The 15,491-nt window shown below is 45.2% G+C and overlaps 1 protein-coding gene across 3 annotated transcripts in view; it reads right to left on the bottom strand.

Annotated features, from left to right (window-relative positions):
* Nucleotides 1–6,955: 6,955 nt before the first annotated feature.
* Nucleotides 6,956–15,491, bottom strand: part of LOC116089874 (lysine-specific demethylase 5C) — a 27,975-nt gene continuing 19,439 nt past the window's right edge. The window contains exons 10-21 of one of the 3 annotated variants that reach the window (XM_031369470.1): nt 12,884–13,065; nt 12,681–12,805; nt 12,419–12,566; nt 11,675–11,780; nt 10,738–11,096; nt 10,058–10,196; nt 9,398–9,577; nt 9,098–9,235; nt 8,339–8,917; nt 7,986–8,064; nt 7,650–7,849; nt 6,956–7,385 (exon numbers count right to left, since the gene is read on the bottom strand). In XM_031369470.1, the coding sequence (XP_031225330.1) occupies nt 7,020–7,385; nt 7,650–7,849; nt 7,986–8,064; nt 8,339–8,917; nt 9,098–9,235; nt 9,398–9,577; nt 10,058–10,196; nt 10,738–11,096; nt 11,675–11,780; nt 12,419–12,566; nt 12,681–12,805; nt 12,884–13,065 (2,601 nt within the window). In that variant the 3' untranslated portion in view covers nt 6,956–7,019. The remainder of the gene's footprint in view (nt 7,386–7,649; nt 7,850–7,985; nt 8,065–8,338; nt 8,918–9,097; nt 9,236–9,397; nt 9,578–10,057; nt 10,197–10,737; nt 11,097–11,674; nt 11,781–12,418; nt 12,567–12,680; nt 12,806–12,883; nt 13,066–15,491) is intronic. The other 2 variants (XM_031369480.1, XM_031369488.1) reach the window with 2 other exon arrangements.

Below are 15,491 nucleotides of genomic sequence, written 5' to 3'. Positions count from 1 at the left end.
CTGCCCTGTGCCAAGGCAGAGCCCTCCCATCCTTCAGGCCGCACTTGGTGTGAAGTAGCCGCCTACCCTGCCTCTCTCCTTCCCCTTGGTTGCTCCCCCGACTTAGTTTGGACTTAGTGCCTGACTGGCAGCCAGTAGGGCTGGTGAAGCCCTCCCCATCGTCTTGGGGTCCCTCCTCTGCCGGCAGTACTATGGGGGAAGAACAGGGGTGAGGCTGAAGAGAAATAAGAGACCTTGCTAGGGCAGCCCCTCTCCTGAGCCTGGGCTCTTCCAATTGAGTATGCCCAGTGTACAACTTCCATCTTTTCAGTATCCCAAGAACCTCTCACTTGGTCATTTCCACTTTTAATTGACTAGAGTGTCATTTCCACTTTTAATTGACTAGATAAAGACTACAGTGAAGCCATGCTTTGAAGATTTCAGTGGAGAATATAGGTTGAGTTTGGTTTCTATAATAATGGATAACAGAATCATGGCAGTAACCAGAATTTTTTTTATTAACCTGTGTAAATCTGTAATGATTATTTTAGTATGGTTTTCCTAGTACCAAAACTGATGACAGCTAGACCTCTGAGTTAGAGGTCTACAGAGTGAGTTCCCGGACAGCTAGGGCTACACAGAGAAACCCTGTCTCAAAACAAACAAAAAAGGCCTACTCATTATATAACAAAGTCTAGCATAGTGCTAAGGAAGGCTTGTCTAGGCACCAAAGTGCTGAATCCCAGCCTTTCCTTCACTTCACAGAAACCCATTAAATGAAGGAAAAGGGCCCCTTTAAAGTAAAACATCACACTATTTCTTTAAGTGTGTATAGTCAAAATTCCCCTCCCTCCCTTTGCCTGTTTTGGTGACATAAAAAAAAATCCACATTTCTTGAAATACACAAGTGTTGATTCTGAGTAAGTGCTAACTCTGCTGGCCCAGACTATCATCATGGTCCACCAACTAGAGTGGAATTAGATTATACATGAAGTTTTGTCCTGAGTCATTTTATTGGTCCAGGAGATTTTTTTTTCCAGTTTCTGGATACATCATGTAAATATACACAATATACATGACAAAGAAGAGAAGGGCTCTGGTTGGGGAGGAAGACTCATTTCTCCTCTGAGAATTAACAGAAAATAATGATACAACATTTTAAAAATTATTTTTATTACATCTATTTATGTGTGCACGCACACAAATGGAGATCAGGACAACTTGCATGAGTTGATTCTCTCTTACCACGTGGATCCCTGGGATTGAATTCAGGCCACCAGGCTTGTGTAGCAAGTGCTTTTATCCACTGGGCCACCTCACTGGCCCATGATACAACATATTTATAAGACAAAACAAAAATGGAGGGTAAAACTTCCAAGTAGCAAGACCTCAGAAGCAAAGAAAAATAAAAATAGAAAAGTGGACTTATTTTCTCAAATGAACATCTGAGCGCATGACATCAAATAGTAATTTGCAACTGTTCCATCAGGTCTGGTAAATTATGTGCAGGTCTGGAAACTCACACTTGCTACATTGTCATCCTTTTTTCCTCATCTGAGACCCCATGGGGAGGTTCCTTGAGACCAGACAACTAAGGGATACAATATTCAAGCTTGGCTTACAGATGTTCTGCAGGACATGCTGGCATCTGCTACAAGTGGCTACTTTCAGAGTTACAGCTCCACTTTGGGTTGATTAAAATTACTATTACAGAAACAGTCAAAAGCATAGACAGCTTGCTGATTTGTGTCTGCATACAGTCGAGGATTTGGAAATAACAAGACTGAAATATTGACAAGACATCTGAAGAAAAAGGCCTATGCAAATGGCTGTACATTTTGGAATGAGCACAGTGTGAGAATTTTCATGACCCATATAAACAAGCACCACTATAGAAAATCTCAAGGGAGATACTCCATTCTATGGGTGTGGCCAATCTCTATCCTGTCACCTTTATCTTTGCCAACAGGTTTCTGAACAAAGTGGCCATGATGACAGGCATGCGCTCTAAATCAGGGTTGCCCTGAAGGCCAATCTCATTGTAGTTTACTGCTGAATGCTCAACATGCCAAAAAGAAGTCTAAAGCCCTTTGCCTTCACAGTAATTGATTACATACACGCTGCAAGAAGTCACTGGCCCTCCAAAATTCTGGCAGGAAACAGTATAAAAAAATCTCGGTTGTGCTACTGCTCATGAAAAAGCACAGGTGACAGCAAGAGCCCAGAAAGCAGAAGACAGGAATATGAAAAATCGTCGTCAGTTTTGGAATCAATTCAAGGAACTTCATTTGCCCAGCTGGATTTAACTTGAAATGGACCAGTAGCTTCTGTTTCCAATTGCCACGGGCACACGCATATCATTTGCCTGTTTTGAACTGGAATGTCTGTATATGCCTTTCCACCATTGTATATTAGGAAGTGGTAGGGATGGATAATGTGGTTTTAAGTTTCACAGTTCCATCCATAGAGAAAAACAGTACTTGAGACATATGTAGGGATTATGCCCAAGGCAATTCATTCATATTTAGCACCTTTGAGGTTATGCAGTAATGGGATGTGACTTAAGAGAACTTAAGGAGTGGATATATTTTGTATGTGGAAGGGACATGAATGATTAAGTAAACTATAACAGTTCATCTCCAAGATGACCCCCGATGACCCCCAACGAACCCCCATCCTCTTAATTACTTCCTTCTGAAGATGGTCTAGACCTTCCCGCCCCCTTTTCCCTCTTAATGGCTTCTAATTAATATTGTCAATTGCAAAAACAATGAAATGTCATTTCTGCCTCTTGCCCACCTTGATCTCATGAAGCAGGCAGCCATATGGTGAGCTGCCCTATGAAAAGATTCACCCACATTCAAGAAACTGAGTCCTGTAAACAGCCAACTACAGAACTTCTAAGTACATCCTAAGCCAATATGCCAGAAGATGACAGCTGTGCTGGCTGACACCTTGATTGTGAAGAACCTTGAAGTCAGCTAAATGTTGCTTTATGGCAGCTTTGGCTTTTGTTTGAGACAGGGTCCCACTCTACAACTCAGGCTAGCTTCAAATTTGCAATCTTTCTGCTCTTACCTCCATAGTTTTGGTTTTAAAGGTATGTGCCAGCCATGTTACTGTTTTACAGCAATACACACCCAATATAAACAGGCATGGGAATGATACCACAGAACAGTAGCAATAGGAGCTTCTACCTACTTAGCCAGCATTGCTGATGTCCCAGTTTACTAACAGTAAATAAAGTTCCAATATGAACAACAGCCTAGTGGCACACCAATTACTTAGACCCCTTCTGATATAAAGAGGGCTTTATTGAGTATTTTTGCATCGAAAATGGTTATCATAACCCTGTCAAGTTTTGGCTAGGCCCAGCGTATTATCCTAGGGACCTATTCCTTATGTGCTTACTAAGAACTTTGCCAAGTACCTTACATGGAGTGTGGCACCCAGGATTTAAGCATCCCCTAATTTCAGGTCTTCTAGGACACATGGTTAATGTTTTTCTTTCAGGGCTCTAGTGATCTTGGTCCAGACCCAAATGACTTCCAGAGTGTCATCCTGGATCAGCAGACTTCATACAGTGCATAAGGAACAGAATTCACATGTAGTGTGGGGTTGGAAATGCTGCTTGATCTACCTCTTTCTGAACTGACAGTACAAGATTCCCAACACCCAGCCTTGAAGTAACAGAGGACTCAGACCTGGTTCTTGTTTTTCTCTTCCAGGAACTCTCAGGATAGATACTTCAGGCAGGTGGGAAAAAGATTCATTAAACCTAGTGTTTTGGACATGACTTAAGGCACAGTGGAGACACTGAAAAGCTAGAGACAGGAGGAAATGCACAGTTGGGCCAAGAGAGGAATTTAGATGCTGGATGTGGCGGCACATCTTTAATCTAAGCACTCAGGAGGCAGAGGCAGGTAGATCCCTGTGAGTCTGAGGCTAGACTGGTCTACATACATAGTGAGTTCCGGGACAGCCAGGGATACTGACTCTGTCTCAATAAGAGAGGAGAATGGAGAACGGGGGGAGGAGGAAGAGAGATTTGTCCTTAATAGAAGCTGTATCTCTTTCCACCCCTGCATACTCAGATGCTATCCTGACAGGAGTGGAACGCTCTGGTAGGACATAGCAGCAAGATGATATCTGTAAACTAAATGACTCTGAGGTAAAACTTGCCCACTCATTTGGTGCGCTCCTGGAGGAAGAGGGAAAACCCAATTGAGAAAATGCTTCCTTCAGATTGGCCTTTGGGCAAGCCCAGGGTGCATTTTCTTGATTGATGACTGACATTGCAGGACCTAGCTCACTGTGGGCTGTGCCATCCCTGGGCTGGTGGTCCTGGGTGCAATATGTAGGCTGAGCAAGTCATGATGAGTAAGCCAGTAAACAGAACTCTTCCATGGCCTCTGCATCAGCTCCTGCCCCCAGGCTCCTGCCTCCTTCCCTGGATGGACTACAAGCTGTAAGAGGAAATAAACCCTTTCTTCCCCAAGTTGGTCGTGGTGTTCTATCACAGCAACAGAAGCCTAATTAAGACAGTTTTGCATCAATAATTTGTTATTACATGTACACTGTGAAAGGAGCATAAAGTGTATAAGGGATACAGCAGGGAAATCAAGCTGAGAAAGGCTGTCTGAAAATTGGTAAGGGACAGACCCATACCACAAAGGACCCCTACCTTGGCCTGAACAATTTACTAGCCTAGGAGATGTTGTAGGCACCATCTTCACCTTTCCTTTGGCCACTTCTTCCTGTGCCTAGCTTCTTGGAGTAGAGTGGTAGTAAAATGTCAAGATCAAGCTCCTTTGGGTGTCTCTTCTGCTACTTCCAACTCTCACTGGAAACCATGATTAATTTCAATGGCTGGACAAAGGCCAGACCCTTGAATGAAACTTAGTATCAAAATGGACCCAGGGCAGGGGCAGTCACTGTTTACTGGTGTTTACCTTTCAACATAGACTAAAAAACTGCATAAGGCAGGTAGGTGTAAGCCATGCTCCCACCCCTGAAAGCCACCCAAAGAGGGTGAGACATATCACTAAATTTCTAGCAACTGGAAATCCTGGGGAAGGGGAGAAATGGAGCAAAATAATCCTTCTGAACATATAAATGAGGAAGGGCAAAGTAAGAGTGCTGGTGTGCTGAGTTCCTGAGCTAGGGATCAAGATTTGACTTTAGCCTGTAACACCTTATACAACCTTGAGAAGAGGAAAAACCTTGGAGAAGCCAGGGATGCCTGGAAGTTAGCTAGTGAAACAGGACCTCCAAGTTTTTGCTTCCTTCTGTATCTCCTAGGCAAACTCTGGACAGAGAACTCTCAGAACCATAAGAATGTTCCTAGTCTTTAGAGGGTTATGGTTCCTTTATAAATCTAGTGGGTCTTAATCTGGGAAAAAATGCATATAGATACCCACAAAAACATGTATAAACGTATTTCAGGAGGTCAGTCCCCTAATCAAGCATAGTCCCTTCTTCTTTCAAGCTCAGAAGGGTGAAAATACAACTATTGTAGGACTATTAATGGGCTTGAAGCTACTATGCCAAGTCAAAGAAGCCAGACACAAAAGGATCACATATTGTATAATTTCATTTATATAAAATGTCCAGAAGAGACAAATGGGAGTAAGGAGGGAATACCTAGGCAATGTGGGGTTTATTCTGAGGGTTGTAAAAACATTCTAAAATTTTTTGCAGTGATGATTCATTCAATGACTGGAATATACTAAAAGTCACTGAATTGTATACTTTAAGTGGATGAACTGTATACTATGCAAATTTCATCTCAATAGAGCAGTTTAACAGTGACACAGAAATTACAAATTAACCACACATTCATTAGGGGCAGAAAGAACTAATGAAGAAACATCAAGGATGGTCTGACTCACCAAATTACATATTTAAAACAGCTGAACTTTATAGCATGGAAACTCTACCTCAATAAAGCCATGAAGAAAAAGTCCCCCAGAGAACAGGAAATCAAGAGCACAAAGCTAGGGGAAGCTGTTGTGCAAATTATCAAAGGGGGCCAGTGCCCACCAGTCTGAAGACAGGGAAATGGCTTGGGGGAGGAACAGGAAGGATATCTTTTCCAAGTTTAGAGAGAAGTGGTAAGATTCAAATTCAGAGCCCTGCTTCCCTGGCCCTGGCACTACCACTAACTGGCACTGCAGCTGCTCCATTAACAGGCGAGGAAGGTTCTGCTCTCTTTTTGAAGAGAAATGCACTTCAGAAACATGTTTCCAAAAAAACATTCCTAAGGGTTTTATTTCTAATGAGGAAAATAATAAAATAAAATTAAAATAGGCTTTAGTTGAAACAAAGTTCCTTGTTTTGCTTTTTTTTCTCCTTTTGAACAAATTAATTACACACCAACAATCTTCTTTATTACAGCATGAACCCAGGAGGAGGAAAGGAGATGGGGAGGATGGGCAGGAAGGGTTGAGGTGGGTGTGTGGACAAGCACCAAAAGCCTTCAGACCATAGGCAGCCCTGCTCAACCCCAACAAAATTCATTTAAAATAAAAAGGTCAGGACAGCTATGTGAAGTTTCCTCCTCCTGGGTGGAACAGTAAGGGGAAGGGAAAAGATGAAGGGGAGAGGAAAGAAGTAAAATGGAGGGGGGAGGCAAAAGTGTGAAGTGGGGAGGGAAGGTTAGTGTAGCATGGCCTGACCCAGGGTCAGAACTGGGGATAAGGGAGAGGTCCCCCAGTTTGCATGTGCCCTGGATTTGTCTCTGGAATGGTGCTGGCCCAGCCCCAGTAGATCCCCTGCCCACCTGTCTATCTGCCTCTGGTGTCTGGGAATGCTGGTTAGAGGTTACCAGGGACGCAGGACTCCAGGGGCCGGCCCCCAGGAGCTGAGGTCTGAACAATACCTTGGAGTCAGAATATAAAAGTCACGATCTTGGGGATGGTGGTGAGGGGGAAGTCTCTCCACCTACCCGCCCACCTCCAAGAAGCAGGCTTGATGGTCAGAAAGGATCCTTGAGGCCAAGGAAGGATCTTTGTTGGGGTCTGTGCTAGGCTCAGCCACTGTCACAATTGTTGCAGAGATGGCTGCTGTGGGCAGGACATCAACAGCCGGGAAGTCAGAGTAGAGAAAGGGGTTGAGGTGTCTGAACCAGCCTCTAACACTGGTTCTAAGCCATCCTGGTCCTCCTGGGTGCTGGGGCTGCTACTGTTGGGGAAGGGTACAGGAGGGACCTCACCCCCAGTCTCCTCCTCCAGCTCCTCTTCCTCCTGGACTTCCTCGGCTTCTGGTCCTGAGCTCCGTACCCTCTTTGGCTCTAGCTCCTCTCGTGCCGGGTCATCAGGCTCCCCACCCCGATCCACCTTCCTCCGCCGTCTCCTCTCTAGGGCTCGGCCTCGTGTCCGACTACCATGGCGCTCTGCCTTCTCCAGCTGTGAACACAGAAGGCAAAAAGACCGAGTTGTATAAGTGGGGTCTGGTGGTGCATGCCTGTAATCCCAGCACTTGCAAGGCTAAAGCAAGAAGATTGCCATGAATTTTAAGGCCAGCCTGGACTATATAGCTATATATATATAGCCTGGGACTATATATATATCCCACTCTCCCTCTCCCAAAAGACAAGTACACGCAAGTAGTCAGGGCTCTCTGCCTACTTGGCCTGACCTGGCCATGTCAATAACGACTCCTCTCCTTACCTCCAGAAGTGTCTGGACTCTCTTCAAGTCTGGAGGCTGCCCAGCCTGCAGCAGCTGCCAGATGCTATGATTCTCATCTAGGGTCACCTCAAGTAGATCCCCTTCCATCATAAGTTCCTCCAGTGGGGCTCGGGTTGCCTCAGGCAGTTCCAACACAGGGCCAGACAACTGTGGTAATATCGAGGATAGCAGCTCCAGATCTGGAAGATGCAGAGACAGGCTGGATTAGAGGCTGCCCTTGGTCTTATCCTATACCACTATAACAGAGCTGAGGACATCAGGGGCCACACTGATAATATCCATTCAACATCCCACTCACACTACAGCTAGACCTACCTCTCTTACCTGAGCCCTCCTCTGTGGCTACCTTTTCAGGACTGGTCACACTGTCCCCATTCTCCAACAGCCCCTGGACCTATCAAATATCAAGATCAGGAAAAGGCAAGGGGTAACTGAACTGAAGAGCCAGGCCCTACTCTTCCTTCACCCATGCCAAACCTGGAAGACTCTATCACTTGGAGGAAGGCAAACATGGGATGTCAAGCAGAGAGCAGGGTTTAGGAATTTGGACAGATAACAGGATGGAACAAAAAGGCTGGGCCAAAGGAGATTTAAAACTGGAGAAACAGGGGCAGAGCTAGATGTATAGGCTAGGGGGACAGGAATTTGAAGTTAAGAGCTAGGCTCACCTTAGGCATATTGCCAGTGCCCTCTGCACCATCTGAAGAGTAAGCCAGGGATTCCTCAGGCTTGGATTCAGCCTGTAGCCGTTGGCGGAGTTCAGCCAGCCGTCCCAACAGAGCAGTCACTTCCTCAGAGGCCAAAACCTGTCTGGCACGGCCTTGCCAGCTGATGGCTCTCTCTGTGAGGCACTGTAGAGCCTCACCCTCAGGCAGCCGTACAGGCAGTCTCTGTAGGGCTACCAGCAGTGCCAGGATGGTTTCCAAGCGTGGGCGCCGTGAGCGCATACACAGAGGGCACAAGAATTTGGTGTCCCATTCCCACCAGGCCAGCAGTGGGGATGAGGTAAGACTGGACCTCTGGGAGCTGAGGAGGCGGGGTACTGTCACACAGCGCCCATGGAACCAGTCCTGACACAGGTCACACTGCAGAGCTCCCACCCCAGCTGGCACTTGCCCACACACGCAGATAGAAGCTGTAGAGGCTGTTGTCAACGATGTCAGTGGACTTGGCTTGGCTGAGTTGGTACGACGAAGCTGCAGGATCCCTTCTTTCTCCTTCTGCTCCCCCTCTTTGAAGGCCACGATCTGCCGTGCCCAGGAAAGGGGGAAGAACAGGTAAGCAATCTGATTCTCTCATTCTCTGAACTCAATACCCCACTCCCAAACCAGGAAAACTGAGCTCAGGAAGCAAGTGGTCTGCCCATGGTCACAGGGTTCAGACAATCATCACCAGGCTCTTTACCCATCTGTATCTAAGCTTCTTACCACAGAGCCTGGGTCCCTGAGGTCCTGCGCAGACAGCCCCAACAACTCTGTGTCAGATTTGTACAACCCCAGCTCCTTCTCCATCCACCGGCTGCGTTTGGTGCTGTCTGAGCCGGCGTCTGCACACGGGCAGAGCACCTGAGGCAGGCAGACAGAGGCAAATGACCAGGCTTCCCTACCTCCCCATATTCTTTCCTCCCCTCACCCATGCCCCCTCAAAAACTCATATTCTCATATAAACTACCTCAAAACGGGTCAGCTAGGTAAGAAGAGGCTATAGGTAAAAGTGCTAGGTCTCACCTCCAATAATGTGTAGCAGGAGTTCTTCTTGAGGAAGGTCTTGGAGGCCTTTTCTCTCCAGGAGTGTGCTGTCAGTACCTGTAGCTCTAGCTGTCTTAGTTCCTCCAGCCCCACAGGGAGGTCCCGACCCACAGCTACAAGGCCCTCCAAGTCATCCAAGCAAGGGTAGTGGTCACCATTCTGAGCACAGGTGAGAGAAAAGGGCAAGTTGAATTTGCAAATATCTACTAATTCTCTGTCTGGTCTGAGCTTGAAAGATGGTCTGCCCTCATAGTCTCAAAGCAGAAACAACTGACACTGTCCTCAGGAGTACCCTCTACCATGCATGATACCTACATCTACTAACTGGCTCAGTCCAGGTAGCCAGTCACTCTTCAGGGATACTGCACTAACTACGCTTTTGTGGTCTTCCTTTTCTACCTACTGCCAGGTCCCTTTCTACTCTCATAACACCTGTCTCCTTGCTCTACCATCCACATCTCAGCCAGCACTCCACATCCTTCAGGCCAGCCTCAGAAGACCCTCTCGTAATATTGTTCTGCAAACATTTTGTTTCCTCACAATATGTGATACCTCACCCCCCTCTCTAGCTATGCAACACAGCACAAGCCTGTATATCATCTCTTCTGGCAACATGGAAAGTCTAGGTGTGGTCCTTACTTGGATCTCATCCACATCAGCAATCCATGCCCGGGCCTTAGCAAGAGCCTCCTTGAGAGACTGGATATTGGGCAGATGAACAGGGATGTTTTCTGCTTCATGGATTATGGCCTCAAGTGTAGCTGGTGGATGCTTCTGCCTAAAAACAACAAAAGAAGGGGCGGGAGAACAGGCCAGTTTGGTCTATGGATCAGAGCACAGCCTGATCAGTAGCTGTGCTCTTGTTATTCTTTCTGCCACTTCTGTGCTTTTATGTTGGTAAAGATGGTTGCCAGGTTCTGTTTACTTCAGATTGCATACACCCATATATCCTCTGCCATAGTTCTTGCACCTATGTTTGCCACTCTGTCAGCCTGCTAGAAGTTTACACTCTTATCACTTGTGTAGCCTGTCTGCTTGTTTCCTGTGCTTCTGAGCATGTTTATATGCTGACCTATTGGTACTGGGCTACACGCACGCACACACGCCCGCATGCACATGCACACACATCAGCCTACCTCTGCCTCTATATATACAGACTTGAGAAGAAACGGAAAAAAAACCAAGATCAAGAATAAAAGAGCAGAGAAACTCAATATATCTACAGTGGGGAGTGATGCCCAAGGCCACCCACAGGCATTTTCTTCAGATTCTCCACTAACATTTTAAATAAACAGCAGGGAGGGAAGGGTTAGACTCACCTGGCCTCTAAGCAGAGGTGGGCTTTCTCTTCCCAGCGTTCCGCGATGGTCAGCAGCTCCTGAAGCTCTGCCTGGGCCTTATCCACAGCAGGGCTAGGGGCTACACTGGCGCCCGCAACCAACAGTCCCCGCATGATGGCCAGGGTACCCCTTCGGGCAGAGGGAGCCAGCGTGCGTTTTACCTCATCCAGCCACCGTGCCTGTTCCACCTGCCTTTGGAGCTGCTGGGCTTCAGGTACCTCCACACCCAGCTGTTGCCCTCTCTCCAACAAGGACTGCAGCAGCCCTGGACTGGAGGGCTGTGAGACCAGGGCCTCACGGGCCTCAGCCTGGTAGGCTTCCACCTGTTCCAGAATACCCTACCAGAATACACGACGAATAAAGAACAAACCCTTCAGATGAGGCCACTTAAAAAGACCCACAACATATCCTGTTCCAGCACCTCCTAACACAAACTTTTGATAAATGGTAATCTGACATGGACTGAACTGTCATTGTCTGGACTAAAACAGTAGTTCCTGTAACAATTGACTGCTTATTACAATACCCTATGGAATGCATTAAAATGCACATTCCTAGGCAGTTTTATTCATGGTTGATCATAAATTTGTACTTTACTTCTCTCTACATGGGACTCTGTTCGCAAAGTACTAAGAGATCCTCCACACTGAGAAATATTATGCTACATAAACCCTCATGCTCACTCTGGAGTCCCCTGCCTTCTTCATCCTTCTATTTTTATGAACTTTATTCATTGTTTCAGGCTCAACAAACACCCTTGTTACCTTTTACTTCCTCAGGCAAACCTTCCCTTGTCTCAACAGCTTTATTCCTATCTCTGTTCCTTGTCCCAAATCCCAAACCTAAAACTTTGCTCATACTTTACACTATTTTCTCATACACGCACCCTGTCTTACCTAAACCCACCTCTCCTCACCTTGACATCTCCAATCTGGCGCATGGCACAGGGCAGGTTGTTCATCTGGCCCAGAAAATCCTGTAGCTCAGCCAGGGTCATCTGTAGACCAGCCACCCTGTCGGGGCTATGGAGTTTCATGTATGAGATTTCAGATCCAAACCCAGAGCCCTCCTTTCTTGTGTGCCCAAACCACTCCTTGCCATATCTGTTCCTTCTATCTTCAATCTTGTGTCTCAATGTTCCCACAATTGCCCAGGCTATAGGGAGGACTTTTTAAATCTAAGCCTATTCATAGGGTGAAGAGATAGGAAGAGAGAGGGAAACACTTGGAGGGTGAAGAAGCTTATCAGCTAGTGATGCTAACAGAAGCCAGACTTTATTCTTACATTCCCACTAACCTGCATGTAGCTGGAAATAGAAACCCAAGCTCATATACTAGATAAACAGGAAGTTACACTGCAAGTCCCTAAACTCCCTACACTCCTCTCTGCCCATAAACTCTCTCAATCTACCTCTCAAATCTTCTATAGATGCTGATTATAAAATAAACACTTCTAACTTTTCTTATTGCCAAGGCTCTCCTTCTCCATGAAAAGTTGCCTGTTCTCCTTGTACTCTGCAGTACTTCCCAGGCTATCACCTCACACTTGGCAACTTCCTGCTAATGTTTCAAGGACCTCACTGTATTCAGAATCCACCCCTTGTAACACACTTTTCAGCAGTAGCAAGCTATCTGTGCTGCAACACCTCACATCAACGTACCCAGCTTCCTGCCCACTGACCAATCCCAGAGCCCGGGACACACAAGCCTCTGCTTCACTCAGGCAGTTCTTCAGTCGCTGTAGAAGCTCACTGTTAGGAAACCTTCGCTCACGAGCCTCAGATTCTAGTGCTCTCAGTTCTTCCAGGCCTGGAGAAAGAGAGTAGGAAGGATTAGGCAATATTAGGTCAAGGCAGAGGAAAAAGGCTACAGAAGAAACAAGAGTAGAACTTGTCTACAGAGTCCCCACCCCCAGTCACTCACTGCGCTTCCGCCCATCTTCCACCTCCAGGGCCACTCGTACTTTGTTAGCCCAGGTGTCAAAGGACTCAGCTCGAACTTTCAGTTTATGTAGCATGGCAGGAAGCTCATCCAAGGTGTACCGATACCTGGAAAAGGACAGGGCAGAGTACACTTTAGCCCAACTTGATACTCTCCTACTTTCTTTGTATAGGTCCTAGACTTACCGAAGGTACTGGCGGCTACTGGAGCACTTGCAGAGGTCATTGATGTGAGAAAGGCAGACAAGGCCATCTGGGCAGTCATAGCAAGCCAGGGCAGATAGGAAACACGTGGTCTTGCACTTTATGCACTGGCGTTCATCATCTGGAAGCAGCTCAAAAGCCTCTCGCTCAGCCTCGGTGATACCCTGGGGCATACAACCCACATATTATTCAGAACCAGACAGGGTGGCAGAAATCCCATCTCGCTATCAGAGTAACTCAAATCTCTGATGATGGTTGTGAAGACTGGAAAGCCAAGCTTCACATCACATCTGCCTTCTGTCAAGTCTACAACCTCAAAGCAGGGGTTCTTGATGGATCATAATTGACAAGATCAGTGTGGACTTCAGGACAAAAAAAAGATGATGATAGAAAAATCTGGGTGAGACTCAGATTAGGAGCTGTACATTGTGGCAAATGCTTGTAATTTCAGCATTCAGAAGGCTGAGGCAGAAAGATTATTGTGAACTCAATGTCGCCTGGGCAATATAGCTCGAAATTTCACAAGACTAAACCTCACTAAACAAGTGAGATGAGTCAGCAGATAAGGGCTCTTGTTACATAAGCCTGGCAGCTTGAGTTCAATTCCCAGAAGCCATTTAAGGAAGAAGGAAAAAAAATGGACTCCCCAAAGTTGTCTTCATACCTCCATAGGCTCCCTATTGTACATGCACCACCCAGCCAATAATGAAAAAAAAAAAAAAATTTTTTTTTTTTTTTTTTTTTTTTAGTTAGAGAGATAAAGACTGTAGACCTAGGCAGTAGAGAGGTGGAAATGTAAGGTCTGTCCTAGAAGACAATACTGGCTTCAGTTCCTCAGACACATTTCAGATATTACTCCTGTTTAGCAAATGGAAACACTACGCACCAATAGGGCTTACAGAAAAACAACTTTTGGTTTTTGGGTTTTGTTTTTTGTTTGTTTGTTTTAATAAAAAAAGCAAGCAATCCATGCTTAAAAATGAAAAGCCAAATATGCAAATATGTTAGCATCACTGAAGACAACAATTATGAGCAACCTCAGGAATTTTAAGAAGAAATTTGGCTCCAATAGCTTTGTCTTACATACCAACTTTAAACCTCAGGACTTACCTGTCCTCAAGAAGCATAACCTACTGAATTATGCTACATATCTTTCTATTTTTTAATTAATAAAAATTTCTTCAAACAAAAACCAAACTTCGATGTAAGGCATCAAGTCAACAAAAATTACAGAATTTGCTCCACTAATGGGGCTGTGTTCACAGCCCATTCACCATGTGAAAAGTATTTAAATTTTTCTGGATTTGTTTACTTCTCTTGTCAGCAGTAACTATCATCCTTGTTAGATTGTTTTAAGCAGTTCAATTAAGAATTTAGTATATTGCCAGGTGGTGATGGCTCATGCCTTTAATCCCAGCACTTGGGAGGCAGAGGCAGGCGGATTTCTGAGTTTGAGGCCAGCCTGGTCTACAGAGTGAATTCCAGGACAGCCAGGGCTACACAGAGGATACCCTGTCTCGAAAAACCAAATAAATAAATAAATAAATAAATAAATAAATAAATAAATAGCATCTCACAAGCATATCTCATTTTACTAAAGAACAACAGAAGAAAACCAGCAACTTCTCAAAGTAAGGATCTGACTACAGATAATTTTGAATCCAAAGTTAAGAGAATGCGAGAAAGATAAAGCCCCTAGATTTCTTCATATCATACACATGGGTATATATTGAATCATCTCCATAAAAATACTCAAAAAACATACATCATTTCTTAAAGATCGCATCATTACGTTATCCAGAACTCATCTCTGAGTTAAGTGTCAAATGTACAGAATTCTGTCCAAATGGGAAGGTAGGTCTCTATTCTAACAAACTTGATTTTGCTCCTTTTCATACTGTGGCACCGCATGGGGCTATCATTTAATAATATAGAGAATATGATACATGGAAAAGCCAAAAAATTTACCAACTGATAGAACAAATGAGAAGCTGCAGACTTCCAACATTACTATAGCTGAAACTTAGCCTAGATCTAACACTCATAGCAAAGTTGTGAATGTGTCTCATGTGTGTTATGTTAAGACAAGCTTTGCTGTGTAGCCTGGGCTGGCCTGAAACTTAGGGCAATCCTCCTCTATGTGCTTGCTAAACGCTGAGATTATAGGCATGCACTACCATAACCAGCCTGTACATGAACTTTAAACTAAAAACGCATTACCCACCCAAAACAGGCCACTTAGGATCCCTTAGGACCAGCATTCTTTGTAATTTTTTCTTTCTTTTGCAATGCTGGGGATTAAACCCAGTATCTTCCACATGCTAGGTGGCACTCTGCCATTGAGCTCTAATGCTAAATTTCTAACATCATTTCATGGAGGATCCTCATTACAGCAGCCACACACAACTGATACATACTTAATGGGAAAACTATTGGAGTAGGGTCACTTTCTACTTGACAGCATTATTTTATCCAAGTTAATAGACAATTGGAAATTAAGAAAATAGCTCAGGGTGCTGGAAATATAGTTTAAGAGCATTTGCTGCAGCCAGGAGGTGGTGACGTACACCTTTAATCCCAGCACTTGGGA

The sequence above is a fragment of the Mastomys coucha genome, chromosome X, assembly GCF_008632895.1.
Source record: "Mastomys coucha isolate ucsf_1 chromosome X, UCSF_Mcou_1, whole genome shotgun sequence".
NCBI classification, from domain to species: Eukaryota; Metazoa; Chordata; class Mammalia; order Rodentia; family Muridae; genus Mastomys; species Mastomys coucha.
This window is presented reverse-complemented; position numbering and strand designations above follow the sequence as displayed.